The sequence below is a fragment of the Aspergillus ibericus genome (assembly GCF_003184845.1).
Source record: "Aspergillus ibericus CBS 121593 unplaced genomic scaffold BO80scaffold_40, whole genome shotgun sequence".
Classification (NCBI taxonomy): domain Eukaryota; kingdom Fungi; phylum Ascomycota; class Eurotiomycetes; order Eurotiales; family Aspergillaceae; genus Aspergillus; species Aspergillus ibericus.
This window is the reverse complement of record NW_020292138.1, coordinates 179,061-197,370: the sequence shown is the minus strand read 5'-3', so window position 1 is coordinate 197,370 and position 18,310 is coordinate 179,061. Positions and strand designations below refer to the sequence as shown.

The 18,310-nt window shown below is 48.1% G+C and overlaps 4 protein-coding genes across 4 annotated transcripts; all 4 read left to right on the top strand.

The window, feature by feature from the left end:
- Positions 1–4,565: 4,565 nt before the first annotated feature.
- Positions 4,566–5,039, top strand: BO80DRAFT_362773 (uncharacterized protein; the record flags this gene model as incomplete). The annotated part of the gene is made up of 1 exon (XM_025716073.1): positions 4,566–5,039. One exon carries the CDS (start codon positions 4,566–4,568, stop codon positions 5,037–5,039), a length of 474 nt encoding a protein of 157 aa, XP_025572272.1.
- A 3,169-nt stretch (positions 5,040–8,208) lies between these two features.
- BO80DRAFT_388589 (uncharacterized protein) lies at positions 8,209–8,856 on the top strand. The gene is made up of 2 exons (XM_025717088.1): positions 8,209–8,435; positions 8,512–8,856. The coding sequence occupies exons 1-2, from the start codon at positions 8,273–8,275 to the stop codon at positions 8,664–8,666; spliced, it is 318 nt and encodes a 105-aa protein (XP_025572271.1). The 5' UTR covers positions 8,209–8,272; the 3' UTR covers positions 8,667–8,856.
- A 241-nt stretch (positions 8,857–9,097) lies between these two features.
- BO80DRAFT_413589 (SDR family NAD(P)-dependent oxidoreductase) lies at positions 9,098–9,963 on the top strand (the record flags this gene model as incomplete). Its single annotated transcript, XM_025718065.1, has 2 exons — positions 9,098–9,232; positions 9,289–9,963. Exons 1-2 carry the CDS (start codon positions 9,113–9,115, stop codon positions 9,961–9,963), a joined length of 795 nt encoding a protein of 264 aa, XP_025572270.1. The 5' UTR covers positions 9,098–9,112.
- A 3,288-nt stretch (positions 9,964–13,251) lies between these two features.
- BO80DRAFT_388583 (uncharacterized protein) lies at positions 13,252–18,198 on the top strand (the record flags this gene model as incomplete). The annotated part of the gene is made up of 2 exons (XM_025717087.1): positions 13,252–14,553; positions 14,610–18,198. Exons 1-2 carry the CDS (start codon positions 13,337–13,339, stop codon positions 18,196–18,198), a joined length of 4,806 nt encoding a protein of 1,601 aa, XP_025572269.1. The 5' UTR covers positions 13,252–13,336.
- Between the last annotated feature and the right edge of the window lie 112 nt (positions 18,199–18,310).

Here is an 18,310-nt window from a genome sequence, read left to right as displayed (position 1 = left end):
ATATCACACAATAGCTGGGAAATTGTGCTGAGATTTTCTGGTTTCTTTTCGCTCTCCTACTATTACATAAATTCATCAGTCCATTCTCCCTTGAATTTGGATAGCTTAGTCTTCGGAGCTGTCGTCAGAATTAAGACCAGAAGATCTGATAGAATAGTTCAGTACAGAAGTCGAATAATGGCTTGCTCTTGTTCTTAACACTTTCTGGATGAACATAGTAAGATGGCTGATAATGTTTTTTCCTTAAGAAGCATACAACTCCGCTTGAAATATTTGATTTGATTATTTTTAGGCCAATGAGTAGGGCTTGCAGTGTAAAGATTAAGCTCGGATTTAACACGTTCCAGGAATGGAGTGATGGGGGCTAAAAGATTGAGAGAGACTATTATTACTATTGTTATAGGCGAGAGTAATGGAGCAGCAAGACATTACAAACCTAATAGACAAACGGAGCATGTGGACGAGTGGAAAAGTGGACGAGTAGACGAATGAATAGATGGACAAATAAATAAATAGACAAGTGGTCGAGTGGGCAAGTGGACAAATATGTAAGTGAAGAAAAGATGGACAAATGAAGAAATGGATGAATAGATGAATGGATAAGTGGACAAGTAGGCGGGTGGATGAATAAATAAATAGATAAGTAGACATGTGCAGAAGTGGGCCAGCCCCAATCTAGTAATAAAGGATTGGCTCTCCTTGGCCAGACAATGTAATGAGGCAGGAACACCTAATTTATAGTCTGGACTGAACTCTCAAGATCAACAACTCAAAGCTTCAGATTCCGCGGGCAATAAAAGAAATACTTGATTTTAATTACTTCGCTCCATAGCCACTGAGTAACTCAGAGATTTTGATCTGTAGTGCAGGCTGATCGATATGCACAAGGCTTTCAGATGTATCTGACCCTGAATAGCACGGTCCTCGAGCAATATCTTAGTGTTCAAATTGAGTTAGTGTAGTCAGTGTAATAATCGCTTCAGCTTGAGTCCTCAACCTAGAAACCCCTAGAGAAAAATGTTTTGGAGCTATTGCAGCCTATAGATTTGTATCATAAATTAACTGTTAATCGGCTACAATAATTCAAGCACTATTGTGCTCTATCCTAAATTAATTCATTATGCTAGATCTAATAATGCTAGCCCGTAGTGTATTGGTCATGCCAGATTATTTGCATTGCAATAACATAATGATAAACCTGATAAAGTGGATATTTGCAAGACCCAGCCAACCATGGAAATAAGAATAATCACCCTTTGAATTGTCAAACTCATGAAGTTTAAGTCTCGAGCAACTCAATTGAATGGGCCAACTACATTTGTTGATCTAGCTACATACCAAATCCATGACTGCCTCTGCGCCTCGCCCACCCTGTACACCAAGCTGTGGGATATACAATCATGTTGTCAACATATTATCATTGGGTAGACTTGTTCCTGTCTGAACGATGGTCGAGGTATCTTGGTAAAATGACTTCTCTTGTTTGATCATATATCACAATTATGTTATCTATGGGCAACATAAGACAGATTAGGATATTCTAACCAATGGTTACAAATATGATCATATCCAACCTTTTCCGAAGCTTGAGATATATAGAGTGGCAAACGGCCAGGTCAGGTCAGGTTAATAAGAAAATTTATACCTTCCGTCAGGTTAACGATTAGGTTAAAGAAATTTTTATATTTAATCATGGTATAATATAGCCATTGCAGTGGGTCGTATGCATCGAGCGTTCGCCTTCCCTAATACACGTGGTGAAAGTGGGACCCAGTTCGCCCTTCGATACTACAATAAGGCCATTTGAGAGCTCGTTGTCGGTGGATGGCATAATTCCGTTCGCACCAGTAACACGGTTTTGATGGCGTGTGTGCTGTTTTTCTGCTGTGAATCCTTGCAGGGCTGCTATAAAGCCGCTCTGCAATATGCCGCGTCGGGGCTCAGAATCATCTAACAGTAGCAGTCATTATCACATGCGTCACCAAAGAAAGCCCCTGCTGCCATCAGTTGCCTTTTTCATACTTTGCAAAGTCAGATTCTCGAAATAGAAGGTGCTGCGTCCATTGGAGCGGGCTCATTGCTGTCGGAGCCGGCATATACTACCACAGATTGGATCAAAATCACAGTAAATGGCGATGAGATACAACAGTCCTTCGAGTTATTGTACAACAGGCTCATGCGTCTTGACACTATTGGTGAAATGCTGGAAGCCGCACCCGAACAGGGCGTGTCACAACGTATCCTACCAGCATCGAGTTTGAGGTCTGAGTTAATCCAGATCCGACTTGACCTGCATTCATGGATGGTCAGGTTCGATCAATGGTTTGCCTTGGCGTGCGAAAAGGAACTAGATAGCTATAGGACCTCAATTACCTATTATTCAATTATGATACTAAACATATGGAGGCTTCTCATTAGTATGTACTTGAGAATGAAATGGCCGCAATCTGAGATGGACTGGGATTGTTTCACTGCTGATTTCAGGCATCTACTTTTGTTTGTTTCAGGGGTGATTAATACTCATGATATCCCATACCATTTTGATTAATGCCCGTCACCAGGATCACCAACTCCCAGACAAGTTAATGAAAGTATGCTATCTACCCTTCTCCCCAAGACGTCAAATGCAGAAGGGTGCACATTCTCCCTCTTGTTGGGAATAATGACTCCTCTCTACATCACTGCAACCCGTTGTTGGGACTTAAATATACGCTATCGCGCCCTTAACTATCTCTTCAATTGTCGTCGTCGCGAGGGCTTGTGGGATTCTGAACTTGCCGCTCGAGTGGCACAGGAGTATATTTTAATTGAAGAGACTGCTGCTGGTATTCAACCCGGGGTGCATTATCAACCTGCTTAAATTGGTCGAGCAGCTCGAGTAAGATCGTTGTCACCTCGCTTTGAGGAGGAGCGACAGGCGAGAATACAATACATGATAGAGGGGCAAGATATCCATCAAATAGAGAAGGTATTTACCTGGTAATTATAATTTGGGGTAATATGTCAGTGCCATGAGCCAGTTTCTAGCACGCAGACTATGTGTTGCTTTCTCAGAAAATATTAGACACTCGGTAGGTATGTCTTACTGCCCCCTAACAAGTGCGAATTTCATTAATAAACATATTTAGTTGATACAGGCATTCTGCCTAGAACAGAACCTCTCAGTCACTTCTAGTTAGGAAAGGAATAAAGGCCTGTCACATATACCACTGACAGATAAAGAAATATACCATTTTCTTAGATGCGAAAGATGGATTACTGGCGCTGTCTCCTACTAGCAGTAAAATTTATATCTAATAGCATCACTGTAACAATACCGTCCACCATATTTTTATAAATTCATTCATGCGGGAACTAGGCACTAGAACCTTTAAACCGTACTATTAATGGGCTGGTCCTATGGTTATCCCTTTCTTAATCTACTATATCTTTATCTTATTTTTATCTTGATTCTCGTTCCCCTACTAACTTTTCCTGGTCCCCTGCACGGTTTCTTCATCGTGTCTCCGATAGATAAGATAAATCAGCTTCTCCATAATAAGGGACTTTGGAAGTCCACTAATTCTAGAGCTCAGATAAGATGTAAGCTAAATGAAGTCACGGGCCTTAGGGATGTTTCTTTCTCTATTTTAGTTACTTTATGCCGCAGTAATTATTCTGTTCTGGAAAATTATCTACAGCCTGCGAAGCGAGATCCCTCATGTTTAAATGCCTTTTTCGAGGTGCTGAAAGCCAACTGCTAGATGTTTTGAAGCTCTATTTGTGATGAAGACAAGGACCCTTAATAGTCCTGACTGACGTGCATTTTCGAAGCAGAATCCTCAAAATTGCCGAGGATTACCCCGGCAGAATATATACTGTAATGAGGAATATCAATGAGGCACATCCACTAGTCTCCGAAATGCCTGCATTTCCTACAATTCGGCCCTCCACAGCGCCACATTTTCCATCGTGGGTGGAATAGCTCAGTTGCATGTTGACTGAAGCTTTTAGTACTTTTTTGGCTTTTGGCTGGTAATTGGGCAGGGCTAAGAGCATCCTATATGGCTTCCTGGAGTGAGAGACCATTGCAAGCATGTGTGATCTGTCTTACTGTGGGAAGTGACTCCACGGACACTCGGGTCGCCTAAAATCACTACATTTGTACACATCCAGTCCCAACTTCTTCTAGCACTTGCCTAAGTGGATGCTATTTGATAGCCTAGGCTTGTTTTGGAGCGGGCTCATCCCTACTTATGACCGAAGAGCACAATGAGCGACTGAGCTAGATGCCATAGGGCTGGAAAGTATTGTTCACAACTGACGTCGGAAGAAAGGAAGAGATGCCTTGACTTCTCACAGGGTGCAAATCCACCAGACAGGGGTTCAAATTCCAGTGGTGTGGCTTGGCATGTTGAGCTCCTCATTGAATGCGCCTGTCAGCCACTAATCCTGGAGCGTGGCGCAGTCCATGCCTTGGGCGCTTGGGGAACGGCCTGAACCTGCGTGGGTCTCAGAGCCCGCTTATTGCACCCATTACTCCCGGTATCAGCAGCTTCCTTGGTATACCTTACCGTCATTCCCGCATGGCCTTGCAATTTGATACTAATGGCCTCTACCTCCTTCTGTCGGATCGTGGAGCTGAGTCGACCTTCCACTGGGGTCTTTACCTTGCCAAGTCCCCCGCCTCCGGTGACATTTTTGACATCATCAACTTCCCGAACCCAAGGGTGTGGGCGTATGAACCCAAGTCGAATCAGCAGGTGACCACATCCAAGCGATGCCTTCTCGCGTTGAAAGTTGGAGACTTGGACCCGGCTCTGCATGGCCCGTTGCAGACTCGCCTGTCGCAGGTCCCAATCCAGTACTCGACGCGCTTCCATGAAGCCATCACCTGCCGTGTCTGGGTGAAGGAAGCCCTCTTTGCTTTGGACGATGAAGGATATATCAAACTTATCGAGACCGTTAATGGCATCGAGACTGAGGCTCGGTACGCCGCCATGTTGAACAAAGCAAATGGAAAGAGAACGGTTGCTAGGAGCCGCGGCAGCATCTTCTGACGGCTTAGTGGTGATAGTCACAATATTCATCATTCTGTTGGTTGCCGTTTATTTAGCCAGAATGCTTCCTGTTCCAACGCTCGGCTCTCATCTACTACTTTGAGCGGCTCCATGGGTGTTGTTTTACCAGTCATCCCACTTGTTTGAGAAGACTTTGCGCAAGACCTTTCGTGGGGCGCTCTGCAAGGTATTCCTCGGGATTTTGTGGAAGGCTGCTTTTTCTGCACATTGCTTTGTCGGAACTTTGCAAAAGACTTTGTCAGGAGAGATACTTCTGGGGTGCTGCGCCACAACTTCTACAAAGCAATTGACAAGTACTAGTGGTTAAGGAAGGAATGTCCCAGTAGTCCGTCTCTAATTGGGAGCACAAAGAGCGATTGCCAGTAGTACATAGTGTGACTATCACGGCTCTCTACATTGCTTTTCTTTGTCGCGCATTCGGTAATTTCTCTTCTGCGGGACTCCCAGGATTGAAAGGCGAAGGGTAGCGTTGGACCAATGGAGTTCTTGGCTCGCCACTTGACGTCCAACAGCATTGCTGCGACCAGAATGGATGGTCTCGTGCTTTGCCCGATCAAGGTTTGGTGGATATTTCTGCGTCGCATAGTCCCGTTTAATCCCACAGCTACTGCATCTTTGAGTATCAATGGATCCCTCCGAAGTAAGTGACTACAAGTTACACAGCTCTCTCCTCCAGTCGAATGCGGTGATTGCGGTTAAATCAGTTGACACCAACTACACACTGCCTCAAAATAGAGAAACATGTAAGCCAAAGAAATGAGTTCCGTGAATTATCATGTTTCCTCTACACTTGTCCATTTATTTTCGGATGTTCCCTTTATGAGGCAGGCAGCCTTTGTGGGAAGCCTATCCTGCGGCCACCGGGCTGCGGTTTATATACCTAATCGTTCTATTATTCTCTCGCTCTGCCAGGCTGTCTTTACTCTCATTGCCGTGGACAACCAACCTCCCGCTGTTCCTACCAAGTCACACATCCACATCATCGCTGCGATCCAACAACCTCACTCACCTTCCCAGCAATGTCAGAACCGTCAAAGACAATCAATGAACTAATCATAACACCTCCAAGTCCAACAGCCTCAGATCCACCATCCAACAACCACCAAATTCCCATGGCGACCCATCCAACCCCCAATTCCCCGGTTCGAATATTACTCCAGTCCCTAGTCCATTTCGCCCCAGGACTAGCATCCTAGACTCTCTCCCCCGAGCAAACCCAAAAGCGAACCCTTTACATCTTCGACAAGATATGCCAATATCATTGGGGTTGTGACTCCAGCTCGCCGAACTTCCGGTGTTACTCATTCACGGACGGTCCGTCAGGCAAGGATGGGTTTCTGGCACCGGATCGGAGGTTGTTCTTTTTGGTTGATTATGGTGTTTCGGAGAATATGGATGATGAGGTTCCTGTTTTGGAGTATGAATTGGTGGGGGAGACTTTGTAGGTTATTTTTGAGCTCATCTTCTTTTTCCGATCTTTTTAATTTCGTTGTTTTTTGCTTCCTTAGCTAACGAATCTGCAGGAAGCCTTTGCCGGGACTTGCTCAGGAAGAAGATGTGCGGGTTAAGCTTAGGAATTTGCATCCTTTTTGATGCCGGAAGACACCGGTCGTTTAAGTGAAGAGGGCCGTTAAGTCAAGGCATGGGTATCTGGTGTCTGACGGAATGAATAACTCGGGATGAAAGCTGTTTGTTTAGCTGGAATGGCGGGCGTGTGGTTGCGGTTTCTTATACAATTGTTTTCTCGGCGGACTGGATAAGTAGAGATCTTATTGATAGTCAACATATCCGACATTTTTTTGTTTTCCTTAGTTTGGAATCGGCTCGTAGGATACTTCCCCTTAATTATCATGCAGGTAGCCCGAAATATAAGTTGGGTCTGGAGCTTAGTGGTTGACGATTCTAATCCGTAACTGATAGAATTACCAGGATTACCTATTCACCGGCTGCGTATTCATTCTAGAAGACTTTATTATAGACGTAAGCGCATCCTAGATTACAAACCCCTGCGTAGGATGGTTGCCTCTGGCCCTGGAATCCGAAGACATACACCGAGGCGTCGCGCGAGTTATATGGTCAAGGACACTTCATGCGATGGCTATACCTTTCTTATGAAACCATCCTTCGTACTGCAGTAGATCAGGAATACCACAGTGGTGGCTCAAAATGGATAAGATATAGTTTGCGATTTTACCATGCGATCTAGACAGAGCACGTACCAGGGCTAGCATTGTACTTATTTCTGAAGTAAGACTATGCCAAAGACAACAGCATAGGCAGTATAATATTGGTCCGAGTATGAGCTACGTCTGGGTAACTGCAGCAGAGAGTTTCAGCTTCTTCGTCCGCACAATCATCTACTGCGGTGGATGTATAGACCAATTCATCGTATTTGCGACCGCAGTAATTCCTCACTTTGGGCACTTCCACAGATGAATTATGAGTCCTATGTCCCAATAGAGCATACCCCTATAGGTTAGCTAATAGGAACTTCTGGATCTACCAACACACTTTGTGCGTTGATTATATGTCAGTCAGCTATTCACTGGGTACGGATTCGGTCATGCCCGACTTCTCTCTGTCGAGAATGACCAGCACCGCCCCGCCAAGTCTTCCTCCACAATACAAACCCGTAGAAAAGTCACTTTGCTTCTGCTACAAGCCGTGTTTCTCACTTGGCACGGGAATACATGTTATTCAATGTATGGATGGCAGCAAGCTGCCTCACAAATCGGAGTCTCCGTGGGGTAACCCCACACCTCGTAAAGCGCCGATCAGGCCCTACGAGCTGAGTCAGGCCAGATCGGAACCTTAAAATTCCCTGGGTCATGTTTCTCTTTGGCCAGTTGCTGTTCGCCAGATTTTGGCATGGTGGCTTTGGCCCTGCACGGGTGGCTTGCCTGACAGTGGCGATCATCGTGCCGTGGCAATGTGATCCAATGTTTCGGTCCCAAATGACATCAATCAATCAGACCTGTGGATGTTTATTCTTGGAATAGACTTGGATCGGATATCATTTGCGCATTGGGAGGGTGCATACTATGTTGGGTTGAAGCGGTGTGCCGTTCTATTGACCTGGAAGCAACGACTGGAAATGTATAAATGTCTGCTCTCCTCCCGGTCAGTTGAACGTAGACACAACAAACAACAGCACATATCTGAACAAGAAACTATTTACTCTCAGTTTTAACCTCACATCTACCGCAGTCACAATGAAGACCGCTCTTATCGCCGCAACCATCTCCTCCATCGCTGCCTTCGCCAGTGCCAATCCCGTTGAGAACAGGGCATTCCAAGTCGCCATCACCTTCTGGGGCGCCGACGGTTCCTCTTACGGCCAGAACTTCCCAGCTGATTCCAGCTCCCATGCTATCAGTATGTCTCCTCATCAAATGTCTTGCTTTATCTATTCACATCATTGGACTGGAGATCTAACAACGATTGTCCATAGCCAACACGCTGTCCGTGACCAATATCTCCTCGGCTGGAGGCGGCTTCTGCAACTTCCACGGTGTTGACGGAAGCAGCACCGTGGTGATTGGTGAGGAGAAGGTTCCTGTTAGCCCTCCACAGGCGCAGATCCGGGGTTCTTGCGATATTCTTTAAATGTTGAGGGACGCGCGTTCGCAGCTTGAACTATGATTATGAGATGCGGGTGGTTGGCTAGAGGAAGCTTTGCCTAGCAGATTGAGGAGATCGATGACTTACGGGCTGTATTAGATCGTATATTTCGGTCATGGGTTTGGTTTTGGCTGCTTCGTCAACGTCAATTACTATGAGCATTTGCTAAATCGCGAAATTTACCCAATGTTTTGAAGTATTGTGCCTAGATAAAGTGAACGTCCAGTCTATAGGGAACAAGTTATGAAGGATGCTACCCTCGGGTTTAGCCTGTTATTTCCTATACCCGATGATGACGTCGCCAGTCAGCGTAAGCAACTCTATAGAGACGGTCCGATGTCTATCTATAAATGCGCAACGTCGTACGTGATATTCGACCGGATGAAGCATCCAAACCTGCAAGCCAACCTCAACAACTTCAACTAAATATCATGGACACCTCTGCCACCCAATTCGCCCTACCACTCCAAGGCAAATTAGCCATCGTGACGGGCGCATCCCGCGGCATCGGTGCCGGATTAGCATACGAACTTGCACGCCGCGGGGCCAATGTAAGTCATCATCATAATCTCCCAACAAACCTGTCCATAGAATAACACCCTCCTAGGTCTGCATGACCTATCTCTCCGACAGCAGCAAACCCGCCATCGACGACCTCCGCACCAAAATCACCCAACTCCCCCACGCCCCCACAACCTGGGCCTGCCAAACCGACCTCTCCTCCCCCACCGGCGCATCACAAATCATCACCCACCTCAAAACCCAACTCCACCCCACCCCCCTCAAAATCGACATCCTAATCAACAACGCGGGCATCGAGATCGTCAACCCCATCCAAGACACCACCCTGGACGACTACGACAAAGTCTTCAACCTCAACGTCCGCGGCACCATGCTCATGACCCAAGCCGTCATCCCCTACCTACCGCCCAAAGGCCGCATCATTAACCTCAGCTCAGTCGGTGCGAGATACGGCTTCAAGAACATCAGTTTATATATTGCGTCCAAGGCGGCGATTGAAGGTTTTACGCGCGCGTGGGCTGCGGAGCTAGGCGCGAATGGCACGACAGTGAATGCGGTGGCACCGGGCCCGGTCCCGAGTGATTTGTTGGATCGGATTCCGAAGGAGATTGTGGAGTTGCAGATGGCCACGACGCCGATTGAGCAAAGGTTGGGGACGACGGGGGAGGTCGCGAATATTGTGGCTTGGTTGGCGGGGCCGGATGCGTCGTGGGTTACTGGGCAGGTCATTTGTGCGAGTGGGGGGTGGGTTATGTATTGATTTGGGACTTAGCTTAGAAATCTAGGAATGAGTGCTGAGAATTGGAGTTAGAGACGGAGAGTGATGTTGTAGTGGAGTTGCAGTGATGGTGATTGATGTTTTGTGAATATTGGGTATATTTAACTGCATTGAGTACATCACTGCAGTATATTCCCCTCAAGATATGAAATACAATTACCCTATGGACATTCACTGTACAATGGTTATAAAAGGCAGGTAAACCCTCCTCCTCATCGGCGATTCCACTTCTAAGCTACGTTTCTATACCTATCCTGACCAGCCATGACTTCAACCTCGAAACAAATGATCAGATATACAAACAGTATATGAAGCAAATACCTGATATCGATGGACTCAAACTTCTAGTCCCACCTATCTCAGTCTTATCAATGCCCTGTAATATCGAATATGCCCTTCGATATCGCCCTTGGGAATTTATCTTAGACGCCCTTACTCCACTCCTATAAACAAAACCCCACAACAGAAATAACGGCACAACTATACATAATTATCCCCGACATAACTATCAAAGGAACAGCACCACAAAGGCCGCAATTCCGCCAAGAAAATCCACGAATTATCAAACCTTACTCAGGAACCCTAGAAGAGACACAAACATACCGCCAGCTCGATTAAAATATATTGTGAGCGGGGAAAATGGAGCTGCCGGATGCCTTATCGGAAGTACCTTTGAGAAAGTTGGAAAGGTTCTCGAGGCTCACAATGTCCATCCAGACATGCCGATTGAGCCGTAGGTGATCTCGCTATTGAAGATCTTAATCCCGATGCTATCGTGCAGAGAACAGGGGATGATGGCAAAACCCGGGTTGTTGGGGACGTCAAAACATCTTGGTCGACTCGGCTGGACCGCATGATCGCCGAACAACGCGGGCGTATCCTGGGTAAGCTATACGCATAGCTCATGATAATGATGATGATAATAATGATCTATCACTATCTCCTCCTCTACTCAGGCGACGGAAGTGATCGCGCCGTTATCACGCCCGCCAGGGAGTTAACAGTAGCAGCTCAAGCGACTCAGATAGTTAAGGCTATCGTGAGGATGTTAATGATGATAGTACACTAGTACATACAACCGACTGTCACAAATGCACTGGTACCGCACCTATTGTGTTGGAAACCCCAATCTTACATTACAAACCTTCCTCCTATTCTCTGCTGATAATTGATATTGAAGTCTATCGTGCCGGCTAGGCTGACATCATTGGCCAATTAAACACTTTCTTTCTTGTCAGAGCCCGCAAGGCTTCTGAAGTTGGGCTGTCTTGGATTTAATATTCTTGTTAATTGGTGAACTAGGCCAAGGTGCTAAAGATATAGATACTTACTGGTGTAAGTATGGTTTCGCCTGTACGTATGATCAGGCTATTTTTATGAAATGGACTTGCCTTTATCGCTTCTTTCTCTCGCCGGTCATCTATGGAGCTCAGGAGTCTAACCACCATAATGTGAGCAATTATGAGTGCTATACTTTTCTGTCTCGAGTTGCTGCTAGCTCGGACTGGAAATATATACCACGGTTGTTGATGGCACCTATCAGGGGCTTCATGGAACAAGAGACAGTACTTAGCGAGCATATGCCCTATTAGTTGCGATTAAAGATGCTTTTATCAAAGTTATTTGAAGTTTACATTATTGTTTGACGGCTTTACTAATAGGACGGGGAGGGCGCCCTCTAGGCTTGGTTTTCGTAGACATGACAAGTGAAGGAGTCATGGTGAACAATCACACGTAATCACCAAAAGTATAAACAAAACCTCCTCCCTTTTCTATTTTTTCTTCTCTCATCTCTTCTAGCCGTACCCCAATACAAGTGACTATTTCCAAGTCATCAGCATGAGCGACCAGCAAGAGGGAGATACATGTACCCACCGGCATGAGGAGACGACGCTGGAGAAGCTGGAGGGGTTGTCGCTTCACATAGGAGATGGCCAGTATAGGCTGTTACGGCTATTTTCTGAGAAGATTGATCGTCAGCTCGGTGAGAGATGAGCAGAGTTCTTTGCATTGAGGAAAGGAGATGAGGTGCCATCAGTTGTCAAACTCCGGTTCCAGTAAACATATCTCTTTCTTATCTGCTACCATGCCTAAGAGCCACTAACACACCACTCGCTGACTAGAATGAATCCCATTATAATCCGTCCACCGGAAGATCGCGAGGATAATAAAGAGTATGCAAAGGCACAATTTGAACTCGAAGTGCGGGCACTCAGAGACACGGAAAGACTGCGAAGCACGCCAAATCAGACTGGCTGATCACAAAATCCCGCCATCGTTAGAGACATCTATGCTTGTGGTTGGGCTATAGATCAAGGAAACCCCGACAAGATCATCTATCATCGTCGCAGCGGAACTGTGTATGTCACCGGTCTCTTCGAGGGTTCTCCGTACGCCCTCGGCTGCTAATGATTATGAATATGTCCAGGTCGATGACTTGTCTGGCGCATAGCGTTCCGGTGAGTCCGCCCGTGTCTATCGAAAACCGCTATGGTGAGAACACGTCGCTTGTGGATGAGTTTGGTCAGGACATCTGGTGGGAATAGTCAAGCAAAGCGGGACAGGACAGGCGGTGGATCGGTCAGGTTTCCCGTGGGTACCGATTTTGATAGCCAACAGTATTGCAGTTCTGCTTAATCTAGTTGTAAAATCGTGGGAAACTATAACAGGGCGTGTGGCAAGTAACCATTCGCACCGACCTGACATAGTCACAGCTGTAGTGCGTAACAGACCGTAAGAGACCAGCCTCCCATCACTCCATTTCTTCTATCGTCCTTTCGATTCATGTTAAAGCTACTTTTCACCATACAACCCCCCTGACCCTTATCAACTCTAATAGACTATAGGATGAAAAGCAGAAGAAGTCACCATGGGAAACAAGGGAAAGGTAGGTTCCATTATTTGTATGACTGCAACTCGCCTCTTTATATGTCGCCTTACACTTTTCACTACCAACTAGTCCATTCTGACTTTCATCTCATCTAATCTGACGGCATCACACGCGCCCTCATGTCAGACCACCTGTCATCGTCCTCGAAATTATCAATCGAGATCATCCGGAAATAACTCACAACTCAACCTGGCGTTGTGAAGTTCAATTAATTTCTTGGTGGAAATATTACATAGTTGATGTTGGGCTTGCCGATCTGGTCGGCGTTAGTGCTGGACCCTCGCGCTAATCACCCAGCCTCGCGCTGCCCCTCGTCATCCCCAACCATCTATTCCTTCCGTTCCCGCACCTCTCCATCCCCACACCGGAGACCTCGCGGAAACCCGGCAGCCCACAGAAGGAACAATCCCCCAGATTACATGTGTTTGACGGCTGCTGGTACAATCCTTTCCATATGCAAAGAAAATGACCATGGAGACAAAAACCCCTCCCGATCGTCATGGCTTTCAGATCGCCATCATCTGTATGCTTCCCCGCCAAGCAGATGCCGTGATCGCGCTATTTGACCACCAGTGGGAGGGTACTGAGGAGGCCTACAGTAAGGCTACCGGGGATCCCAATACATACACCATCGGTGTTCTCGGCGCGCACAACGTCGTGGTAGCGCATATGCCGCACATTGGCAAGGTCAGCGCCGCTGAATTTGCCATGGGTGTGCGCGCCACGTTTCCGGCAATTCAACTCGCCCTGGTGGTGGGAGTCTGCGGTGGCGTCCCGTCCAGCCCGCATCAGCGTACGGAAATATTTCTAGGAGATGTTATTATCAGCCAGTCGGTCACTGAGTACGATTTTGGCCGCCAAGACCCGACGGGATTTGAACCAAAGAACGCTGAAGAAGGGGGAGCGGGCGGTAGCATACCTCGGTCGATACAGGCTGTCTTGCGAAAGCTGGGGATTGACCATCATTACAGTCGCCTCCAGGAAGAGACACGTATATGGCTCCGGACTCTGCAGTGTCAGCCTCATGAAAAATACCATTATCTTGGTATGGGTTCCGACCGCCTCTTCCAGCCATCATATCTTCATCGCCACCGTGATCCGTCTACATGTAGCGACTGCGCAACCGATAATGTGTGCGCGGATGCGACCAAGGCTTCTTGCAGCGATCTGGGATGTGACGAGGATGGTATTGTGCATCGCGAAAGGCCTGTTGCCTCTGATGAGTCGGACCCGATTACAGCAGGCTTTCCCCCAACTGTTCATCTCGGTCGGATAGGCTCAGGGAGCACCGTCATGAGATCAGGCAGCCAACGCGACGAGCTTGCTCATCGCGAGGGACTCATTGGATTTGAGATGGAAGGTACTGGTGTCTGCAATTTCTTCCCCAGTCTTGTCATCAAGGGCGTCTGCGACTATGCCGACTTGCATAACACCAAGGTATGGCAGGATTATGCAGCAGCTACAGCAGCTGCCTGCACAAAAGCATTCTTACAGCATTGGGCATCAGAAGTCATGGAAACAGTGGTGGACGTGGCTGGTGATAGTCCCCGGAAAGACGTCGTGTTCATGGTGGACATCCACAGGGACGATCAATTTTTCGGACGGAATGAGATCATGGAGGAATTGGCGACTAAGCTGAAGACACAGGGCCGCGTGGCAATATTCGGTTTGGGAGGCATGGGGTTGGTGTTGTCCAAGTCCAGAATCACACATCGTAGGCTGATCCGAGCGAGACCAGGAAAACCCGGATTGCGCTCGAATATGCTCGCCAGGTCGCAGAGTCATCCGTCTCGGTGTACTGGATCCACGCACCGACAAAGGCTCTATTTCTCCACGCATACGAAAGAATTGCTCAGAAAGTCTCCATTGTTGGGTACAAGGCTGGTGACCGGGACAGTGCGTATATGTTGACGGAATGGTTTGAAAGCGATGCCAGTGGGCGGTGGTTCATTGTGCTGGACAATGCTGACGACCACGAATTGTGGTATGGACCCGATCGCCTAGCGGACTTGCTGCCATGCTCCACGAACGGATCTATCCTCCTGACAACGTGCGACAAGCGTGTTGGGCTGGATTTCACTGGTTGTTCATCTAAGCTGTTGCAGCTAGACCGACTGAACACCGGTCATGCCCAAGAACTCCTGGCCAGCAAACTGGAAATCCAATCAAGCTTGGAATCCGCGAACGAATTGGTTGAAGAACTCGGCGGTGTCCCATTTGCCATCATCCAGGCCGCAGCATTTATGAAGCACAACCGCATCGATGCAGGCGAGTATCTACAGCTGTACCGGGAAGGCCCTCAGCGGCAGATAGACCTACTCGGCGAGAATCTTGAGGATGGTATTCCAGAGCTGGGAGGCAACAAGAACCCAATTGCAACAACGTGGTTCATCTCCTTTGAGTACATCGACCGTAATTTCCCGGCCGCCGGGGAAATGCTAAGAAGAATGTCCCTGGTGGAGTCGCAGGCAATCCCCATCTTTTTACTGGTGGCGTCGGAAGATATCTCTCCGGATCTGTCCAAGGCACTAGGGACATTGCAGGCGTTTTCGCTTATTACACCTAGTGTGACGGAAGCAGGTGAAGTTGCCCAAGGCCAGGTAACATATGATATGCACCGGCTGGTGCGACTGGCTATGCGCATTTGGCTGAAACAGAATCAGGAGCTACAGCGGTGGACAGCAAGCACTCTCAAGATCCTGAGTCAAAAGTTCCCCAGCCTTGATGACTTGAGTTGGCGGGTGGTGAATATCTGCATCGCCTGCATTCCACATGCCGTTGCCCTACTTCAATCTAATGAGATACGATCCACCGGGGAGGAGGAAATCGCAGCGCCATTCGTCCCGCAAAAAGGGCTCAACGATCATGCATCTCACGACGTTGCATGCGGCGAGTGCACTGCAGTTCTGATGCTCAAACTGGCGAGGGCGTGTAACGCCTCTCTACATCACCAAGAGGCGGTGGACTGGGCGCTGCAGGCCTTTAAGGTGCGACAGTGGATCTTTGGCCTGGAACAGGAGTGCACCGTTCAGGCAATGGTGGAGGCCGCTGGTGCGTTGTATGCTAACAATGAGTTCACGAAGGCAAAGGAGCTTGGTCTCGTGGCTTTGGAGCAGTTGGATAAGATCCAACTCAGTCAGGCTCTGGAGGCATACAAATACGATATACTCGGAATCATCCATTCTGAAGAGGGTATTACCACCGGACTCCAAGAGTATTTCTTCCGAGCATTACAAATTCGACTCCGAATCTTCCCTCCAGACCATCCTGCTGTCCTTCGGTCCAGATCAATCTTAAGTACGGCCTATATCAACGAAGGGCTATACCCTGAAGCAGAAGCTCTGCTTAAGGAAACACTTGTCGTCTACAACAAGATCTATGGGCCCATGAGCTTTCCTGTGCTACAGGTCAAGTTCAATCTCTCATGGCTGTTCCAGCTATCTGGACGTGTGGATGACGCTCTGCCGCTGAATGCAGAGCTCACTGTGGCGCACCCTGGACCCGATCAAGACCAGGAGTACGATACCAATATGACCATGATCCATTCCGGGAGACTCCTGTTAGATATGGGCAGACCAGCTACAGCAGTTCAAACCTTCCAAAAAGCTCTGAGTCTGATCACCGATGTCAAAGCAGGAACTTCCATGGAGCTTGACGCCATCAAGGGACTAAGTCAGGCACTCACTACCCTGGGTCATTATGCCGAAGCTGAACCCCTTCTGGTGCGGCTAGTCAAGTCCTACATCCGACTAGCAGGCGACCAACAGATCACTGTCAAGGCAATGCGAAACTTGGCCGACTTGTACGAAGCCTGGGAAATGTGTCTCGCGGCACAACCCCTGCGGGAGAAAGTCGCTCAAGTTGAGCAACGCCATTTCGGCCGTGAAAGCGCCACTGCCTGTCTGAGTCAATGTGAGCTGGGTCTAAATCTCATCAAGCAGGGAAGACACTCCGAAGCAAAGCCGCACCTGTACACTGCGCTGCAGTACCCCTTGGTAGCGGATGATGCCGGAAAGCAGGAGAACGTCAATCGTATGAATTCGATCGCCAATGGTCTCACAGAGTGTGGGTTTGATCGGGATGAATATCTTCTGGAAGCGGAGCATGTCGCAGTGGATGCCGTGCAATTGATCCGACCACGTATTAAGATCCTACCCTATGTGGCACAGTCCAGCTTACAGAGCCTCGGCCTCGTGTACACACAGCTGGGGAAAGCTGCCGAGTCAGAAGAGCAATATCTAGAGGCGTTGGACGTTGTGAGCGGACGGAGTCAGGCCCAATGGCTGATGCCGGAGGTGATGATCCGATGCTCCTCTGTCTTGCTCCAGCAAGGAAAATATTCCGCTGCGATGAGCATGGCTGCCCAAGGCGTAGGAAAGCTTGAAATGCATCATGAGCCCAAAAGGGTAGTTCTAGCACGCGGTAAGGCTAATCTGGCAACTGCGTATATGGAGTCGGGAAACTATCGTTTGGCCGGGTCGCTCTCTTTGGCCGTCCTATACGGAGAGTACGAGAAAGCCTGGGACCCGGATCAATCGACTGTATCTTCTCTTCTTCAGACATTCGGGCTCATTCAGGATGTTGCTAAGGTATTGAACGGCATGGGGCGGTGGGAGCGGTCACAGCAAATATTCGAAAAGATTCAGGTAATATTAGTCCAATTGCTGGGCACAGCGCATATGCGCACTCTTCAAACCGCATTACTTCTTCGAGATGCTTTGAACCTGCAGGGCAAATTCATGGATGCCTTGATTCTTAGTCTGGAGTGCAAAGACTGCTATTGGCAGCGAGTCCGGCAGGACACAGCGTCCGAGCGGATGATGGTGGCCCAATTGGACAGCGGGATTGCTTGGGCGTATCAGGGGCTGGGAGACTATACGACAGCGGAAGCACTCTCACGTCAGGCGTTGAAGACCATTACAGAGATAACCGGTGCAGACAGCCCTGAGTCGCTCCATGCGGCCGCCATCCTGGCCACCATCCTCGTATCCCAGGGTGGTCCGAAACTGATGAAGGGTAGTGCTATTCAACGTCGCGCCGTGGAGACCTGGACCTCACTGGCGGGAGAGAAATCGCTACAGACTCTTCGCGCAATGGAGGCGGTAGCCAAGACGAGCGAGATTCAGGGTGATCAGGAGCAATGTCGAGTTTGGACAGAAAGGGTTGCTTCCGTGAAGCAGACCTTTGAGCCCATTCTTGCAGAGGATGGGGAGAAAATTGATGATTTGGTGAGGCAGCTCTTTGAAAAATGGGCTGAGAACGGTGAACAAGTGATAGAATCGATGGACCGACGCAGGAGGAAAGTATGCACTATGTCTTTGCCATAACTTCACAATAGAAGAGCCTTTCTCTCTATATTCCGTTACCACAGATAGATCCCCCCGTATTCAGCTATCCGCTGTTCGAGGTTTCCTTTGGCACCTCTTGGCACAGGCGGGT

What these genes read in the sequence shown, in the direction of transcription:
- BO80DRAFT_388589 (XM_025717088.1), top strand. Translation starts at nt 8,273, where the DNA reads ATGAAGACCGCTCTTATCGCCGCAACCATCTCCTCCATCGCTGCCTTC. An exon ending in TTCCAGCTCCCATGCTATCA is followed by an intron (nt 8,436 to 8,511) that starts GTATGTCTCCTC and finishes GATTGTCCATAG; the next exon opens with CCAACACGCTGTCCGTGACC.